Source organism: Lepidochelys olivacea (genome assembly GCF_965140295.1).
Source record: "Lepidochelys olivacea isolate rLepOli2 genome assembly, chromosome: 3".
Classification (NCBI taxonomy): Eukaryota; Metazoa; Chordata; order Testudines; family Cheloniidae; genus Lepidochelys; species Lepidochelys olivacea.
In genome coordinates this window covers 56,169,673-56,189,473 of record NC_140413.1, presented here as the reverse complement: position 1 = coordinate 56,189,473, position 19,801 = coordinate 56,169,673, and the positions used below count along the sequence as shown (strand labels likewise).

The following is a 19,801-nucleotide window of genomic DNA, read 5'->3' as shown; positions in this document are numbered from 1 at the left end:
AGTTGATCATTTAACTTCAGTGTTAACCTCTCAAAACACTTTACAGTCAGTCATATCAAATAAGAACATAGTTAAAAGGTGAGACCAATCAAGAAGCAATAAGACTTGATTTAAAGTAAGACTGTAGTCAGAAAAATGATACAGAACTCCCACAGTGCTATTTTTACTGAATTATTTTCTTTCACTTACTTCCATATCAAGTTTTCTCAGTTTTATAAATCAAAAGATATTAGAGAGATGAGGTAGGTGAGGTAATATATATTGTCAGACCAACTTCTGTTGATGGAAGGTACAAGCTTTTCATCAGGAGCTTAATAAGCTGAATAAGAACACAGCTCTTATTCAGGTTTGGGGAAGGAAGCAGCATGTCTGCTTCCCGAGACCTGAGGAAGAGCTCTGTGTAGCTCAAAAACGTGTACCTGATAGCAACAGATGTCGGTCCAATAATATGTATTACCTCATCTACCTTGTATCTCTCATATCCTGGGACCAACATGAGTACAACAGCACTGTAAATCAAAGCTGTAATTCTCAGCTTGGGCTTCAAAAATCTAGTTGTACTCTTTCTGATTTGTACATCCTCTCCACTGATGAAGGTTCTTTATTCAGAAGTTAGCTGACAATTTTGTGGATGACATGTGAGGCGGAATAGGCTCTAGATTACTTTCAATACTGTACTGGTCCTCCAGTGGCAACAGTAGTAAAATCTTGGTTTGGGGCCTGCTCCTGCTTCCAGTAAAGACAACTGCAGAGTTCCCATTGGCTTCACAGTACAGGATTAAGCCCTTGTCCTTAAAGCGGGTATGCCTCGAAGACACAAACAGATCAAATAAGGGAGTGTCTGGTTTACACAATCACTTTTCTGACTATAGCTATACTAGAACAGAAGGTTATGGCATGCACGAGATGGAACAACAGAGAATTCCACAAGTAATGGGACATAGTAAAATATCGCCTCCCAAACATATTACATACTACAGTACTTGACAGTATTATTTCATATGTCATTCTATAGAATTCATCGGGAGATATTAAACAAAATCAAATGCTTTACCGTTCAAATGAAATTTCTGTTGTGACCTCTATCGTGCAGAAAATGGCCATTTCATGGCATATGTCATGTGATATCTTTTTCACTCCCTATTAAATGAGTACCAATGATACTGGTGCTCTATATGAAGTAAAGAGATGACTGGCGTTATTCAAGAAGACACCTTATGTACCACATCTTTATTTATTTTAGGATTTTCTATCATGCCCATCATCATAGCATCCACACGCTTGAATAATAAAAATAAGTCACGTGTTGTTTGAGGATTACTCCACTCTCTTAGGAGAACTTCAAGCCTGTGATACAAGCAAATACAATCTCACACCCATCTCAAATTAAGTTTATTTCCTTATACTCTACAACCAGACCTGTATTCTTGAAATTTGAGTTTTACTGTTCTAAGATTGGTTGCTTAGTCTGTCCTTTTGTGGTTGCCTCACCTTAGCTGCTGCAGGCCTGAATATACAGCTGTTGTGTATATCATTGCCAGGAATTAATTAAATGTATTCTAAAATATTAGGGTGATGCTGGAAAGAGAGGTCCTCCAGGCCCACCAGGGCCCCCAGGCCCCAGAGTAAGTGGTTATGTTTAATATATGCTAATGTTTGGATAAGTGCTGTGTCCCTGTGTGACCTATCATTTAAATCAGATTCTGTACCAGATGACTGGAGGATAGCTAATGTGATACCAATTTTTAAGAAAAGCTCCAGCGGTGACCCCAGCAATTACAGGCTGATAAGCCTAACTTCTGTACAAGGCAAATTGGTTGAAACAATACTAAACAACAGGAATATCAGACGGATAGATGAACACAATACGTTGGGGAAGAGTCAACACAGATTTTGTAAAAGAAATCATGCCTCACTAATATATAAGAATTCTTTGAGGGGGTCAGCAAACTTGCGGACAAGGATGATCCTGTAGATGTAGTATACCTAGACTTTCAGAAGACATTTGATAAGGTCCCTCACCAAAGGCTCTTAAGCAAATTAAGCAGTCATGGGATAAGAGGGAAAATCCTCTTGTGGATCAGTAACTGGTTAAAAGATAGGAAACAAAGGGTAGGAATAAATGGTCAGTTTTCAGAATGGAAAGAGGTGAATAGTGGTGTTCTCCGGAGGTCTGTACTGTGTCCTGTGGTGTTCAACCTATTCATAAATGATCTGGAAAAAAAGAGGTAAATAGTCAAGTGGCAAAGTCTGCAGATGATACAAAACTACTCAAGATACTTAAGTCCAAAGGAGACTGCTAAGAGTTACAAAGGGATCTCACAAAACTGGTGATTGGGCAACAAAATAGCAGATGAAATTCAGTGTTGGTAAATGCAAAGTAATGCACATTGAAAAACGTAATCCCAACTCTCTATATAAAATGATGGGGTTTAAATTAGCTGTTACCAATCAAGAAAGAGATCTTCGAGTCATTGTGAATAGTTCTCTGAAAACATCCACTCAGTGTGCAGTGGCAATTTAAAAAGTGAGCGGAATGTTGGGAATCATTAGGAAAGCAATAGATATTAGGCCAAAAAATATCATCATGCCTCTATATAGATCCATGGCATGCCCACATCTTGAATACTGTGCGCAGATCTGGTCATCCCATCTCAAAAAAGATATATTAGAATTGGAAAAGGAACAGAGAAAGGCAACAAAAATGATTAAGGGAATGGCATAGCTTCTGTATGAGGACAGATTAAAAAAGATGGGGAACTTTTAGCTTGGAAAAGAGACAACTAAGGGGGGATATGATAGAGGTCTATAAAATCTTGACTAGTGTGGAGAAAGTGAATAAGGAAGTGTTATTTACTCCTTCACATAACACAAGAACCAGAAGTTACACAATGAAATTAATAGGCAGCAGGTTTAAAATAAACAAAAGGAAGTATTTCTTCTCACAATGTAGTCAACCTGTGGAACTCATTGCCAGGGGATGTCGTGAAGGCCAAAAATATAACAGGGTTCAAGAAAGAATTAGATAAGTTCATAGAGGATAGGTCCATCAATGGTTATTAGCCAGGATGTTAAGGGATGCAATGCCATGTTGTGAGTGTCCCTAGACTCTGTTTGCCAGAAGCTGGGAGTGGATGACAAAGGATGGATCACTCAATGATTGTCTGTTCAATTAATTCCCTCTGAAGCACCTGGTATTGGCCACTGTTGGAAGACAGAATACTGGGATAGATGGACGGTTGATCTGATCCAGGATGGCCATTCTTATGTTCTTATGTTCCTGCTCATGCAAAACTTCCACTGAAGTCAAAAGACTGAGTAAGGACTTCAGGGATGCAGCAAGGCTGGATTTTAGGCACTTAAAAGATCATGTCTAGAGGCCCAGCTTGTAGAGTCATGTGATGACATCAGAATCTCAGCTTTCATTTTTAAAAAGTAAGTTTCTAGCCCTCATGGTTGCAAAGAGAAGTTTGGGAATGTAAACCTAGCGTAATGGATGCAATGATGCCTGCTGGAGTCTGCAGATAGCCTAAAACAATAACTCAGAGAGGTGTGAACTGTTAATGCTAAGGCCTACTGCTCTGGTTAGTCCCACCAACAGCACCCAACCAGAGGATTCTGTGCATCAGGAGGAGAAGTGTCCAGTGGGCCTAGCCTATCAATGCAAGCAGAGACACCCTGCCTCCTGGGTTGACTACTGGGCGCTCACCTTCTGCCACTTCCCCTGCCTCTCTGGGAGGGTGGTTCACTTTCCACTACCACTTCAAGTGGGACCTGGGTCTACCGTGTAGGGTTGGGGCTGGAGCTATAAAGGAGGGGGCAGATTCTTAAGTTGGCGCTGTAGTCCAGTACATCTCTAGTCAGAGCGTCAGATGTTTCCAAATACTGTTTTTGTGACTCTCCTCTGTGGGCCTTTTGAGAGGAGGGATTTGTACTATGCATTTACCTTTGCAGTTTTTTAATGTGCGAGAGGTGCAATTGACGGCAGATCATCATCTGGCAGACAGAGCACATGCTGGGGAATGACACACCTGGCATCTAGGAAATGAGCGTGTCATCTTAATTTCTCTGTAAGGGAAGGGATTCTAGTAAAGGGATTTCTACCATCCCTTTGCTAGACTGTCCCAACAGCAATACAGGGATCTATTTTCTTGGGGCCATATCTCATTTTCCATGGAAAGTTGCTAGAAAATGTGAAGTTGCCATGAATGATAAAACCGAGAAAAATACCAAGGAAATAAATAGCAACAAACTACACCAGGCTCTGCTGCTCCTTCTCTTTTTACACTGAAGCTTCCATCCCCCTCAGGCACCACTCCCATTCCATTTAAGGCCATTATATTCCACCAAACTACCCCCAACCTTTCCCAAATATTTGTGCTTCCATGAAAGCTCATCAGTTCTCTCAGAGTCTCACAGTGCTTCCCTACTCAAACAGAAGGCACACCTCTCCATAACAGACTGCCAGATCCTTCCATGAACCCAGTCTTGCTCACATGTAGTTAACTTTCTTCCTAACTTTTTCCCCAGTCTTCCCTCAGTAGACTCCATGATCCTCTCCTATTCCCATTAAGGCCAGACCATTTCCTAAGAAACTCATTTATCTTCTATTGACTGCATCCCTTTTGGACACAGATCTCTAACTTGCAATTCCAATGGCTGATAGAATCATGAATTGTCTATCAACTCTTCTGCTGCGAGAGGGATCCTTTTTTTCTCTAAAGAATTAAGTCTTGTCTTTATGAAGGAGATGTTTTTATTCCGTATTAAATAATCATCAGAATGTAAGAAAGTTTGCCTTCATCTGTTTCATTTACCCAGATAACTTCTTTAAGAACCGCAACTCTGAAAACAATTTTCAGTCAATTACAATGTAGAAATACTTCTGCTGAGAACATAACATAAGATCTGTGGTGCAACTGGACTACATAGCCAAATGAGAGATGGGAACATTTAATACATAGTATTACTAAATCAGATGCAGCTGTTGATATTTAAAAGAAAAATATGGTATGTTTCTGGATACACTGAGTTCATATGTGATTATTAGGCTGAATTTATACAAAAATATGTATTGTATTACTTTAGTCTAATTCTCACATATAGCTTTTGGTACTTAAAAGAAATCCATGATGTTTTAAAAACAAAGAGAGTTTTTGCTTTTCAGAAAAGCAAATCCAAGATGGAGGGCAGAATATTGCATACAGACGCCTGCAATTTATAACAATTAAATAAAGCTCCCTTTGCATATGTCTACACAGCAGTCAAACACCTGCAGCTGGCCTATGTCAGCTGACATGGGCTCACAGGGCTTGGGCTCCAAGACGGTAAAATTGCGGTGTAAACATTCGGGTTTGGGCTGGAGGCCGGCTTCTGGGACCCTTCCCCCTTGCAGGGGTCCCAGAGGTTAGGCTCCAGCAGAAGCCTGGACATCTACACTGCAATTTTATAGCTGCAGAGCCTGAACACCACGAGTCCAGTCAGCTGACACGGGCCAGCCATAGGTGTTTAAGTGCACTTTCAGGATTTCAGCCCCAGAGATTATCTGACATTTCTATATCTTCTGCTTTCCTACACTGAAGTGTGTCAGGCGTGGTTTTTGTTGTATGAGACAAGGTCATTTTTTTCCTGTTGTTCTCTTTCTAACTTTGAACCTTTTCATCAAATTTAGGGAACAGTTGGGCTGCATGAAGGAGATCCACTGGTAAGACATTTGTTCACCTTTTTGAAAAATACAATCTTAAACCACAATATAACTTTTAAAGTTTCTTATCCCTGTTAACTCAATGTGTGGATACTTTTTCAGTGTCCCAATGCTTGTGCACCTGGTCGTCCAGGACATGCTGGCCTAATAGGAATGAAGGTAAGAGAATTGATGTACTTAAACTAGTTGCATCAACACTGCAGATATGCAGACTACAATGCTGAATCACTGATTGGGGTGGGGACTTCCTGGCCATTGGGTCTCCCATTATATTATCCAGAAAGCATGGTGCCAAGATATTTCTGAGATCACTTTCCAAAGCATCTATAGTCCCAAACTTTCAGACATGCTAGGTATTCCTCCAAGCCTTTTGATTTTATAGAAGGCCTCAGAATGTCAAATTGAAACAAGCACCTTCTTGACTCACGCTTTAGTTTCTTTTATGTTCTTTTGTCTGATTTATGGGGATAATATCCTTATGAGGGGGTTACTAGTGCAGTGTTGGACACACTGATTTACTGGATCTGGGATTAGGTTTTTCAGAAGGTTGCACTACAGCCCGTTTCCGAATGTGTCTAGGTGTGCCTGGAGTTGGGGAGGTGTTACAGAAGGTACACCTGGAGAGTGGTAGGCAGGCTATGTTGGAAGAGTGGATATCTCAACTTCTAAATACATTGCCTGCACTCTTTTTTATTTCTTTTATTTTAGGGTCACAAAGGAGTAAAAGGAGAGGCTGGTGAACCAGGAAAACAAGGTCATAAGGTACGATAACGGTATTTTAATGGGCTAGCAGTAGTTTAATGGAAGGCAATGATCGGTAGCAAAATAACTGCCAGTTTAGCCTATACTTCAAAAAGAGTCATCTTGTTAGAATCCATCAAAATTATTGATAGTTCTGCCAGAAAGAACTGAGAGCCCACTTCCTGTATGGCATTTGGGTCACTATCAGCACATTGTCTGCTAAGTCATCCCCCCTATTCTTCATTCATTATCACACAGAAATTGGCATTCTCACTTTTCATTTTGACCATCAGAATAATTATTATTGAACTAACTGCACAATAAAACCAGTATTTATTAATGTTAAAAATTGGGAATTAAGTGCAGAGAGTCTATAGGAGACTAGAGAATGCTTAGGGTGGCACAGCTGAGCAGAGAGAGGGCAAAGGGAGATGGCAGCATGGGGGAAAAGAGTACATGATGGGGGAGGGAAAGGTATAAGTAACCACAACAGAGATGAAGGAAAGGGCCAAGGACTGAATCGCTTGAAGACTGAACTACATTCTCACCTAAAAACATAATTCATCTGGAATGGGCTTGTTAGATACTTGTGAGGAAATCTGGGGAACCTTGCACTACCTTTGCCCATGCTGAAACTTTTTGGTCTACAGAGGACTTCTCTTTCTTCTCTCTCAAGGCAGGCAATCTAGCACTTTAAACTACCTTAAAAACAAGGAACAAAGTTTGTGCCATAATCCCCGGCTCCATATCCATATATACAATGAAAAGAATATTAACTTCTCAGAAGTAGTCCCTCCACTTTTCAGAATGCTTGAGCTATAAGAGTCGCCAAATCCTTGTTGTGCCCCAGAACCAACCTCTTGTAAATCAGCCTAGCACTGAGAATTGTAGCTCTGCTCTCTAACAGCATACAGGGGCAAAGTGGGGGAGGGTGTTACCTGGTCACCAGGAAGGTGTCTGGATTAATAAGACACAGTATTGGTTTGATAATAACAACACAGAAGGATAATGCTGGATTGCATGTGAGGCTGTCAACATACACATCCAGCTTTCAGACTCCAAACAAAACATCATTACAGTTTTTTAAAATCTGATTGAACAAATCTGGGAATACTAACTTTGAGAAAAATGGAATGATTTAGCTTAAATAAAATATATCCTTGCTACTCTTGAGCAAAATGACCTCCTTATCTTCATTCATATTCCTTCTTGGAGCACATTTCTTCCATGAAGCCTATAAACAGTAATTCAGCAAAGAAAGAAGTCTGCAATTTTTTATACAGAGAGAGTTGAATTGTGTTGCAATTGCCCTTTCATTTAATGAGCCAATGTATTATGTGCCTTAATTTACTATCTGTCTAATGTTAAGTGTAAGCTCTTTGGGGCAGGAAATGTGTCTATGCTGGGTTTCCTTCAACCCAGAGCATGTTGACAGGGCTCAGTGAGTAAGAAGTGGTAACTCTTATGCTGATAGTGTTTTCCCTTTCCTGGTATGGATTTGCTTCAGCTTTCTTTCTTTTGTTTTTCCAGGGTGAGGAAGGTGCCCAGGGAGTCATAGGTGATGTCGGAGCTCAAGGCCCTCCAGTAAAGTATTTCCTTTTTGAATAGCACTATCAATTTGTTTCATGTCACCATATCTGTTTATTTATAAGCAATTAGACAAGAAATAATATTACACATCTATCTTTTAATAATAATATCACACTGATTGTGAATAAAGGTAAAATATATAAAAGTGTGCGCAGTAAAACCTCACAGCATGCCCTTTTCTGCTCTCATGGCTTGGTTCTTGTAATGCTTTCACATTGTAAATAATGTATGGTCTGTCTTATATTACTTTTTAAACCACAGGGGGGTGACTAGATGATTGAACTGGGCTTTTCTGGCCTCACTGTGCATGATTTTGGTGACATAGACCCTAAACCTGCAAAGACATATACGTGTGCTTAACTTTGAGACTTACGGTACACTTATCTACACTGAAAAAACAAAACAAATAACAACACAGCCCTGCAGCAGTGAGTCTCAGAGTCCAGGTCTACAGATTTGGGCTTGTGTGATGGTGCTAAAAATAGCCACGTAGATATTCTCACTTGGACTGGAGCTTAGGCTCTGAGATCACACTTCTCACCATGTTTCAGACCCTGAGCTCCAGCCTGAGGGGGAAACCTCTAACAAGGCTATTTTTAGCAATGTGGGCCTAAGTCTGTGGAACTGGGCTCTGAGACTTGCTGCCATGGGTTGGTGTGTTTTTTTTTTTTTTTTGCAGGGTAGATGTAACCTTAGACTTTGCAGAACTGAGGATTTAGTGGCCACCACTCCTGGGCAGATTGTGGTGTACTCCTATGATTTCATTGTGCCTCCCCCAAGAGTCCTAATTGCCCTGTTCCTGTTTGTTCTTACTTAGCTGGTTCCTTCATGATTAGCCCTCCCTCCAGTTCCCATAGCTAGGACAGGCAATAGGGAACAGGAAGGAGCAAGGGGGTCACTCCCAACAACAGAGCGAGGCCTTAATCATGGCATGCTTACTCCGTTTTTCAGAGTTTGTACAGTCTCTGGTTTCCTGGTGAGTGAGTTAGGAGAAAGAAGTGTGGATGGTGAGGATTTATATTTTTCTGGGATTGAAAAGAGTTCTCTAATGCTTACTGTGTCTGGGCTTGACTGGAGATTTGACTAGTGCAATTTTGGGGGAAATGAAATCATTCAGTAGGCCTTAACTATCCTTCATGCTCCTCATGCTCATGCTTCATGCTCCTAGATCACGGAGGTCCAGACAAATATAAAAGTCTGATTAGAGCTTACAGACATACAAGAGACTGCATAGAACGAAGAATATAAGCCCTTCTTATCCTTAAGACTGATAAAACCTCCCTAATAAAGTAGTTGCCTGAGCTCACTGTACTAAAAGATCCATTTTCTGTTCCTCATTTTCTAAAGCAGGCCTGTAGTGTTCATCCTCAGCCAGGCCTAGTGATTTAACACACTTGTAGTTAGTGGCCCACAGTCATACAGGTTCTCATGTAGTGCATTCATCAGGAAATAACACATTACATTACTCATTAAACTCCACAGCACGACCCGTAAGTGGCCTTACTAACAGATCTTCAAAATCACAATATTTTAAAGTGTTGTCCACTACAAGCCAGGATTCAAGAGGCAGGGAAAGTGATGTCAGCTTAAAAAGGGATATGCCAGGCCCGGGAGGGGTGGGGGGTTAATAGGGTAGACAGTAAGGATTAAAATAGTCTGTAAGGTTTCTTAGAAATAAAAGCCTTAGACCCGGTTCCTCTCAGTCAGATTTTTTCAGGGGTTTACTTCAACTTTATGCTTCTCAGAACAATGAGTATTTTTCTGTCCCTAAAATATAGTTGTGTTTGAGGCCTCAGTGCAGTTTTGGTCAATCTGACAATTCCTTCAGACTGAGCTACCTGTGTTCTAATTTGATATTTTATTAATTGTACAGTTTTCAAATTACCACATGAATTAAACATTTTAATGCAGAAGCATTTGGCTCTTTTTTATATACAAGGGAAGGAATAAAATAATGACAAAGAAAATATGTAGTACCTTAAGAAGTCTACTATCTGAAAACTACCACATTTCTGATAACAAAATAGCAGTATGGTCTAAATTGTCACAATACTTTTCATTTTCAGGGGATTCAAGGGTTGAGAGGCATAACTGGTATAATGGGAGCCAAAGGGAACAAAGTAAGTACTAGCAATTATCTCTATAGAATATAATGTAGCTGGTAGTCAGAGATTGGCCCCACTACATGTAATTTTTAAACTATGGGTCACTATGCAATGGGTGCTTTCTGGGTTTAGCCTTACTTCAACTTTTGATACCCTCCTTTGCTATGCCTGCACTTTCCCGCTCCCACCAAGTGTGCTCCAGCAATTGTAACATCATAAATCTGGTCAGGAAGACAGCCAACCCTTTCTTTTCTGAGTAAATGCTTTCTGTACATCAGCAAATTTTGTTGAAGTGGACTTTCTGCAGTTTCTTACTATTCTCTCCTTCTCCCCAAGACTTACAGTAGTTTGGCATATCCTCTTGGTGCTGTTGGCAAGGCATCAAGCTTAATTGTGACATTAATTTACACAGGCCATAACCTTTTGAAATAAAACTAAAGTTTATTGAATATTCCTTTCCCCTGATTGTGTCTACCTCAACCTTTCTACTTCTTCTATCTCCTATTTTCACCTGCTTGCCTTGGTAAATGGATCACTTTAATTCAGTTTCAATAGCCAGTCACTGAACAGAATGGTGCAAATCCAGTCTGAGTATCCAGTGAAGGATATGGAAAGCAAAGCTTTCTTGTTCTACAATTCCTACCATATATCCACACTGTCCCCTTCCACAGTTATTTGGCCACTTACATTCCTGCCCCAGCTATGTGAAATACTTACTGCCTCTCTCTGAGACACACATTCCTTATTCTTTCTAAATCTTTTCTGAAGACAATTCTTTTCACTTTGGCTTATAATTGATTCTCTCTATAAAGAATTTTTGAAGATAGTTTTGAGACACTATATAAAAATCAATTGCAATTCACATTTTGATGTCAGTCTGTTATGCTATATACATGCAGTATGTTTTTGTGTGATGCAGGGAATTAGTTAATGACAACAATGAATTGTTCTGAAATAGTTTAAAGTGACTTGCTTCATCATTGTCCAGTACATTTTGATAGAGGAACGACAATTTCATATATAACATTTGATGGCATTTAATTATATAACTCCTCAAAAGGTAAACTAGAGTTTAAAAAGATTAAAAAGCCACTTTGTCAAAACAGTTTGTATTTATAATAATAACAATCCAGAGCCAAATTCAGAGAGGTGCAGGGCACTTGCAATTCCTATAGAAGTAATTGGGATATGTAGGTGCTTGGTACATCTCAGGGAGTCAGCCTTACTATCTTGTGTTATCTCTTTATTTTGTAGGGTGCTCGTGGCCTTGATGGTGACCCTGGTCCACGAGGGCTCTCTGGTGGATCTGTAAGTAGAGTTTTGTGTCAGCCAGATCCTTCAAAGTGATGTTAACTATTAATGTTTATAAAAATAAAGTAGGGGGCTGTCTGCTTTGGCAAAGGGTTTTCCCTTAGTACAGGAGAGGGGAAACTATGGCCTGATCCAGCCCGTCAGGGCTTTAAATCCGGCCCTCGAGATTGCCAGCTCCATGGCACTGTGGGGCTAAGGCAGGCTCCCTGACTGCCCTGGCCCTGCACTGATCCTGGAAGCAGCCAGCACCAGGTCCCTGCGGCACCGGGGGGAAGCGGGGATGGCTGCAGATGGCTCCATGTGCTGCCCTCACTTGCAGGCACCGCCCCCAGCAGCTCCCATTGGCGGGGAACAGGGAAACCGCAACCAATGGGAGCTTTGGGGGTGGTACCCACAGGCGAGGGCAGCGTGTGGTGGAGCCGCCTGCCCCACCCTACCCCCAAGAGCCACTGCTGGACCTGCTGGCCACTTCCAGGAGTGGCGCGGGGCTAGGGCAGGCAAGGAGGTAAGTAGCACTGGGCCAGAGCCCCCACCCTTCCAGCACCCTGAATCCGCTAACCCTCTGCCTTGAGCCCCCTTCCACACCCCCTCCTGCACCCCAACCCCTTGCCCTGAGCCCTTTCCTGCACACCACACCCCCTTCCACACCCCGCACTCTCTCCTGAACCCCAACCCCTTGCCCCAGCCCTACATTCATGGCCCTGCATGCAATTTCCCCATCCAGATGTGGCCCTCAGACCAAAAAGTTTGCCCACCCCTGCCTTAGTATGTGTGGAAACAAATAAAAGGTTCTCCTAAACAGAGAGGAGGTAATAAGTGATTTAAGGTGTCTTTTCCTTACAACTACAAAGGTGAGCTTCCCCTGACATATCTGATACAAGAGTGCAGTTGGTCTATGGAAAAATCAAGACCAAAGGGCAAAATTATAGTCTCATTAGATCATTGTAAAGTCAGTATAATTCCACTGATATCAGGATAAATGAAAGAATTTGGGCCATTGAGTTTAGTTATGATTTTAAAAGTTACATATTTTCATAACAAGTATTAAATAGCCACTTACCTTAGCTAGAAAGCAGGAACAGCTGGCCACTAAGGGCTCCTGGAGCTGACTCCTAGCTAATTCCCCAAGAGCCACAATGGACGCTGTTCTATCAGTAGTGTGGCTAGTGTATTGGCAAGTTGAGAAGGCTGAAGTCTTTCCTGCTCCTACATTCTCTACAGCAGTGCTGTTTAATCTGTTCATCTTCATACTATTTCACCAAGGTCAAGGGGCCACAGTCAGTACTTTAGAGCAAGCCTTTTGTCCTGTTGCGTGCACTTTTCACTGTTTGAGCGGCAAACGGAGCGGAGAGCACCTATAAATTCCTTGTGGGCATAAAGCCAATGTATCCACCTGCTACATCTCGCTCCATGCAGCCCCGCCTCTGGGGGTGGGAAGGAGGAGTAGCTGGCTAGCCCCAGCTGGCATATGGCCCCTAAGGGATGGCTCTAACTGGTATAAGTCAGAGCAAGCTGTGGAGAGACTTCAGGCTCCCCCAGACTGAGCTAGGCAGAGAATAAGGGAGCCATTATTAGTGTTTGTCAGCTTCTCTCTCTCATTTCCCCTTGGGGTGGGTGTCGTGGGAGGGGAGTCATTCTTTGGTAGGCACAGCCTCAGGTGCAGACAGAGCCAATCGAACTTCTGTTCTGCTTCCCCTGGGCTTCCACATCCTGACAGAAAAGCAGGGAATGAAGCAACTGGTGCTGCTCCCTCCAGCCTCTTCTGCAATGAGCAGATGCCTAGCGGGTGAGCTGGATAGCAATTACAGCAAGGAAGGGACAACAGTTGCTCAGAGTATTCCCATCTCACCTCAGAGCTGCTCCTGTTGCCATGGAGGAAGAGGTGTCCGCATCTGGATCCCTGTAGTAATAGGGTTAATTCAAATACTTCAGTTTAACAATTGCAGGGCATTTTCTTCTTGACACAGTTACGTTCAAAGGCTATAACTTAGACTCTTGGGAGACAAAAGTGTCTCCACCCCAGACCCACGGTTGGACACCACTGCTTTAGAGGCTGCTGTACACTTATAGCTGGCTGCCGCAGTGAGACTTCTGGTTGCATTGGAGCTTGTAGCAAAGCGAGATTCACCAGTGCGGTGCCTCCTGCTGGTCGTCTTGGGAATTAGCTCTTTCCAGCCCAGAGCACCGTCTGCAGGCCGGTGTCTTGCCTGCCGCTGGCCCCGTGTCCCTCCCAGACCCCAGTGCCCTTTAACCTGGGGTTCTGCCCCAGCAGTACCCCCATACTCTAAGTCTCCCCTCTCAGGGGAACCCCCAACCCTCTAAACCCACCTTGCCTCAGTGGCTACTGCCCATCATCTAGCCCCCGCTCACTGGGGCAGACTGCAGTGTAATGGCCACTCATCACTGGCAAGGGGTTAGGACCTAGTGTCTTTGCCTATCCCCAGGCTGCCCCTCTGCAGCCCCAGTACTTTTTGTAGGCCTTCACCAAGGCCTGCAGCCTGGGGTTTTACCAGGCTGGAGCTCCCTGGATCCCTCTGCCCTTCCCCAGCACTGCTGCACCTCAGGTATCTTGCTTCCCGGCAGCTAGCCCTTCCCACTCCAGGGCTAGAGTGAGACTCCTTCAGCTCCTGGCCCCCAGCCCTCTTATAAGGGCCAGCTGGGCCCTAAATGAGATGGCCACCACGTGTGGTCAGCTACTCACTCCCCTTATTTCCAGCCACAGTGCTCTCCAGGGCTGCTTTTACCATTGGCTCCCCAGGGAAGCCCTCTCCCAGGGCTGTTTTAACCCCTTCAGGGCAAGAGCAGGGTGACCACCCCGCTACAGAGCTGTTCTAGTCACACCTCGATATATGGCAGCATGATGTTTCTGTTTTGTGCTTGCTTCATTTTCAGGAGCCCCGACTGCCCTGCTGCTGGTGCCACATGTTCCAAAGTTAGCTCAGACATTCACTTTAACTTTCCCAAAAGTTCCTTGTTCAAAATCCCAACATCTAGACAATCTCTTATGTGTTCTCCTTACTGATGCCAAAGTCACAATTCTCTGCTTCCAAGAGGCTTCCAAGCTTTCTCCAGGTCTCTGCCCTTTCAGTAAAAGCTTGCCCATTTGTGTGTTACATTCAATATTGAAATGCAACAATCACCAAACTTTTAACGAATGATTAGTATGTGTATCCTCAGAGAAAATGCAGGGAGACAGCACAATGGGCCTCCTTTTCTTCCCACTTCCCCATCAACCTCCCACATCCCCACTGATTTCCCAGTGTTTCACTTCTCAAATCTAACTAAACTGAAGGGAGGACAGGGGATGAAGGGAAGGAAAAAGTAGATCAAATACCACCAGTTATTGGAGGTGACAGTTGCCGCTGCTAGGAATCAGCGCCCGAGTTACAAAGGTTTTTAACATAATTCAGATATAAGCAGATTCTGAGGGAATCTGGAAGTAATTACCCCATACCACCTAGGATCATTCTACTTCTCTAGTTGTCTCCCCAGCCACCCTTCACATAACGTTCAACCTTATAGCTGATCTCATTTAATCTCTACTAGACAGGATTTCTTCATGCTTAAGTGCATAATCATAAACTGTACAAATGACCATATATGTAAATAATTCTCTCTCCAGCCCATGATGTAACATTGCACAATTAGCCTGTGTGTGTTTGAGCATTTCTGTCTCTGAAGCCTCAGGAATAGATGATTTCCTGTAACTGATACCAGACAAGATGGGCCAGGTTAGCCTGATATAACAATTTGTGTTCTTAAAATGGCATATGTAAAAAATAAAGAAAAAATGTTTTTTTAAAAATTGGGCATAACATACATACATAACTTTGCATCTATTCCTGCCCACTATCATAACACAGCAGCAAGCACTTTTATGTTTTGGAGACACAAAAGTCACTTGTTTTACAAACAAAACACATAAACTTCTCTTTGCATTATTCAGTTGAATGATAAAAGTCAGTGACTCTTCCCTTTCATGCATGAGGATAAACAAATCATTTTTGAGTCCAATAGAAGCTAAATGTTGTCCATTTAAATAAGGGCACTTTACCCCTTTTCTAACAATATTTGTTTTGGTGGGGAAAGCAGTTTGGGTGTTTTAGATGTCATAACAAAAGGGTTCAATGTATTTAGAAATAAAAGGTAGCCGTATAGCAGAGAAATTGTTCCAATTAAGCACCTTTATACAGTTGGTATTGTGTATTGTATAGGTTTTTTCAGACATTTTGAGTCTGATAGTTGCTATTGAAGTTAACGGTGTAACTTGATAACAGGAGAACAGGCACTTAGTAAAAAGATGTTTATTTCTCAGTGCCAAGTCTCTAAACTCACTTTGGGGTCTGAAGGTCAAGTTGGGTTCTTTTCTGTTTGCACATCATTATCCCACATTGGAACGGTTCCATAAAGTGGACCTGGGCTCAATGGTGCGGTCCCTAACTTTTAGGCATCTTGCCTCCTAATGGAATCTTCAGCCCTAAGTTAGGTGCCCAGGCTCATTATACAAGGCATGGGGAGAGTTAGGTGCTTAAAGAGATTCACAAAAGCCAGCCAGCTGAGAGGGGAGCTGCCTAAACTAGCCAATAGGAAATGCTGAGGAGAGGGGAGATATCTAAGCCCAGTTCCCCAAAGTTCATTCTCGCAAAAACTGAAGAGGAGCTTGTGTCCCATTTTACCCACCCCTGAATACCCTTTATCCCAGTGGTTAGAGCACTCACCCAGGATGTGGGAGACCCTGGTCCACTTTGTGTAGAATACTTACACACACAATGGAGCAGGGACTGGAACTTGGGTTTCCCACATGAGTGCACTAAGCACTGGGCTATGGCATTATTCTTACCCTTCCTGTGGCCCAGTGAATATTTAAATAGCTTATATCAAGTGGAAATCAGGCAGAGGGGGGACACAGCCTGCATGAGTGCCCTAACTTCTGGCCAACATCAGGGCCTGTTAACTATAAACTACACAGGCCAATCAATGTCAATGTAAATTGCACAGTAGTTTCAATGTAAATTAGACATATTTAATTTAGAATTAGTGTGTCCTCCACAGAAAAAATATAGATTTACTCACCTTCTGAGCGTAAATACCTAAACACCTGAAACAATGTTTTGATCCAATAAGGAGAAGGGAAGTACCATCTTTTATATCTTAAGAAGGTTTGAGAAAACTGTATACCTATCTATAATTGTCTAAATGGACTAGTCAGCATGGACACCACCATACAGTGAACATAGATATCGTCCCTTCCCATAGTAAAGTGATTTCCTTTTAAGAGGGTTCCATTGAATTACTTTTTAGTTGTTTATAGAGTGAGAGTGCAGCCGAAGCGGAGTATGGGTAAAGGTGAAAACGAAAGGACACTTAAAAGGCAGTGATGCTCATTAAAAGCTAGATCTTGCATCTTTATGCACCCAAACGCTAATTGGCTTCACTGGAAGTTTTAGCTGTTCCCAAGTAATGCAAGACTGAGCCATTAAACTGAAATTCACCAATTAGAGGGAGCCCACAAAGGTCACGATGTACCATTTAAGGCCCACCTAAACGCTTGATTTGGGGCTCAAATGTTGCACAGGGCCAAGCACACGCTCTCTGCACAAGAGTGAATTTTACCTTTCATGTTTTATCTGATTTCATTTAATCAATATGACCAATTGTATTCTGACTTTGTTGCTAAATGAAAATGTTTCCTGCAGGGTGACCAGGGACAGAGAGGTCTACGGGGAGAGACAGGTCCAAAGGGTGACAGGGTGAGTTCAAATCATATTTACAAGTAAACATTTAGCAGTAATATTATATATTACATGTTACATGTGCTGAAGGTAACTTACCTAATATAGCCATGAATAAGCATGTATTGATGCTTCTTGCATCTGTCACTTCAATGGTTTTTTTTTTTTGTTTTTGTTTTTTTTAGGGTCCTCAAGGTATTAGAGGAATAACCGGTCTCCCTGGGCCTAAAGGAGAAGCTGTATGTATATCTCATTTGTTTAAAAAATTTGCTCCCTATCATGATCCTTTATATTGCAAATGCTGGGGAACAGCATTAAGACAAGCAAAGAATGTTCTTTATAACAATATGCTATCTGTGTTTCAAGGGCTTACCAGGGGTTGATGGCCGGGCAGGGATCCCTGGAATGCCTGGAGCAAAGGTAGGCTAACTGTATCTTATCTGGCTATTTCAGTTTACATGTCATTTGATACATATTGTTCTAACTGTAATAGCTCCAATCACCAGTATATTTTGTATGTTTTTCATTTGTGCTACTGCTTTTGGTTTGTGAACGTTACTGTGGTAATTTGTAGTAAACTTCCCCAGCCTAAATGTCTAAAATGACACTGTTTCTACTGTCTAGAAATAAAGTTTTTTAACTTATTTAACTGAAGATTTTATATAATTCATGCAAATCGATTTTTTTTTTCAGGGTGAACCAGGAAAACCTGGTGGTCCAGGTGATGCAGGACTTCAAGGACTGCCAGTAGGTATCTGATACTTTAAATGTGAAAGTCCCATTCAGTTCAAACACGAAGAAGAGACCAGTTTCTCAGATGCACTTGTGCCAGCTTTTGTGCCTCATCATACCTTGGGTGGAAAACTGAGTGAATGGCCCAGGAAGGATAACTCCAGTGCAAGGGTGATCCTGAAGAGTATAGCCAAAATAGGGGGTTGAACGCAAAACAATCTCCTGGCTGTCAGCATAATAGGGAAGTAGATTACTAAAAAAGGGTGGGCCAACATGCTACTTCACTGGAAGTTCTTTCTGGGCTTAGGGTTCAATGCCTTGTGGCTGTTACAGGCAGACATAAATAACAGCCCGCAGGCTACTCTAACAGAGCACGTAGTAGAAGGCATGGACACCAGGATCAGAACAGTGTAAGTAGAAGCTTTACACATCACCTCTGACTCTGCACTGTGGGAATATCTGAGCACATGGGCCAATAAGTTTTTAATTTTGCAAAAGTTTATCCAGGCAGTGGAGTTTACTAGACCTTGTCTGATAGCAGTGGTGTAAGAGTGTGGCCTAGTTTTAAGTATAAAGGAATTAGTTTACAAATCAGTAGAATGCTATTTTCATTCTGTCTACCAATATTTATTCTTAAATCAATTCTTTTTACTAATCATCTCTTTATAATTCTATCCACCTGTCTATCTAGGTTTATATACTTGCTCATCACACATTGAAATGAAAAGAGTTAAGTGCCTAAATAACTTTTTGAATCCCATCCTGAGTGCCTTGTAAATTTTAAAAGAAGCACCCAGAATTTCTTGTTCGTATTTATTTATTTGGTGTGGGTTTTAGACTTAATGGTGTAGGAGGTGAGGACTGTGGTCCTACTGATGTGCAGGAGGAATTGCTGTTGGGTTTTTGTGTGTGTGTGTCTGTTTGAGTTACAGGACTGAATATAGATTCCGATATTTGTGTATTAGGATTTGATTTTGTCTTTATCAACACTGAGGGCTCAATCCTCAGCTATACTGATCTTGAGTTTGGGGCAGCTAAGGAGGTGAGGTAGTGAAAGATGGCTTTCTGCCTTTCCTAATCTTGGGACTGGCTGGGGGCCAAAGTGATCCACAATGCAAGTTAGAGCAGCCTAAGGCTGGTTGAATTTACCCCAGATGGAAAAATCCCCTGTGGCTGTTCTGCCAATATAGGATTGCTGGAGTGCCTCATACTTCCTCTTGCCCCAAAATGTCCCATATGGAAGGGATGTGGGGGAGCTAGTGGCCAGATACACTCACTTTATGTCAGTGAGGGATTTGCCTGTGATAGGAGAATCTGCAACTATCCCATTATGGGGCTCTCCACACTTGGGTGTTATGAGGCTTTCTTTTAATTGAAACAGTACAAATAACTACAAACAAATTTAATCTACCATAAAATACATACATAAAAGGCATAACACTACTCTGCTGTTAAAATACACAGTGCTATTCTTAATTCACGCGGATTGGTCACAGTCAAGGAGACATATACCATACCAGTAAATACATTTTTATGTTTAATCTTGTAGTTTGTGGATTTAAAATGTTGGATATGTTGGGAATATAGATAGTGCATAATGTTACCAAATTGAAAACCTTCTTTCCTTTACATTTTCAGCTAGAGAAAAATTCAACTTCCAATGCCAAAGAATACTTCCAAAGAATACTTCCTGCACACAGTTACTCCTCTCACAATAATTGCTTATTTGTGTCAAACCAGTGTCAAGTGTTAAAAGCCCAACAGAAACTTTTTCAAAACATTCTGCTACAGGAGCAGATACTCAGAGAAGATATTGAAGGAACTAAGTTAAAATATCATTTGATGTATAGTTGCATTCTGAAGTTGGTTCTGTTCTTTTGCTATTT

General features: G+C 41.9%; 1 protein-coding gene and 1 long non-coding RNA gene across 3 annotated transcripts in view; one reads left to right on the top strand and one right to left on the bottom strand.

Annotated features, from left to right (window-relative positions):
* COL9A1 (collagen type IX alpha 1 chain) overlaps nt 1–19,801 on the top strand; it is a 100,495-nt gene that overhangs the window by 35,846 nt on the left and 44,848 nt on the right. For both annotated transcript variants that reach the window (XM_084624781.1, XM_084624782.1), the window contains 11 exons: nt 1,572–1,625; nt 5,672–5,704; nt 5,807–5,863; nt 6,413–6,466; nt 7,976–8,029; nt 10,102–10,155; nt 11,395–11,448; nt 17,148–17,201; nt 17,369–17,422; nt 17,550–17,603; nt 17,877–17,930. In XM_084624781.1, coding sequence (XP_084480907.1) covers nt 1,572–1,625; nt 5,672–5,704; nt 5,807–5,863; nt 6,413–6,466; nt 7,976–8,029; nt 10,102–10,155; nt 11,395–11,448; nt 17,148–17,201; nt 17,369–17,422; nt 17,550–17,603; nt 17,877–17,930 — 576 coding nt within the window. The remainder of the gene's footprint in view (nt 1–1,571; nt 1,626–5,671; nt 5,705–5,806; nt 5,864–6,412; nt 6,467–7,975; nt 8,030–10,101; nt 10,156–11,394; nt 11,449–17,147; nt 17,202–17,368; nt 17,423–17,549; nt 17,604–17,876; nt 17,931–19,801) is intronic.
* LOC311518752 lies at nt 11,299–13,354 on the bottom strand. The gene is made up of 3 exons (XR_014711104.1): nt 13,301–13,354; nt 12,512–12,701; nt 11,299–11,446 (listed from the first exon to the last, which is right to left on the bottom strand). It is a non-coding gene; the product is annotated as an uncharacterized lncRNA (long non-coding RNA).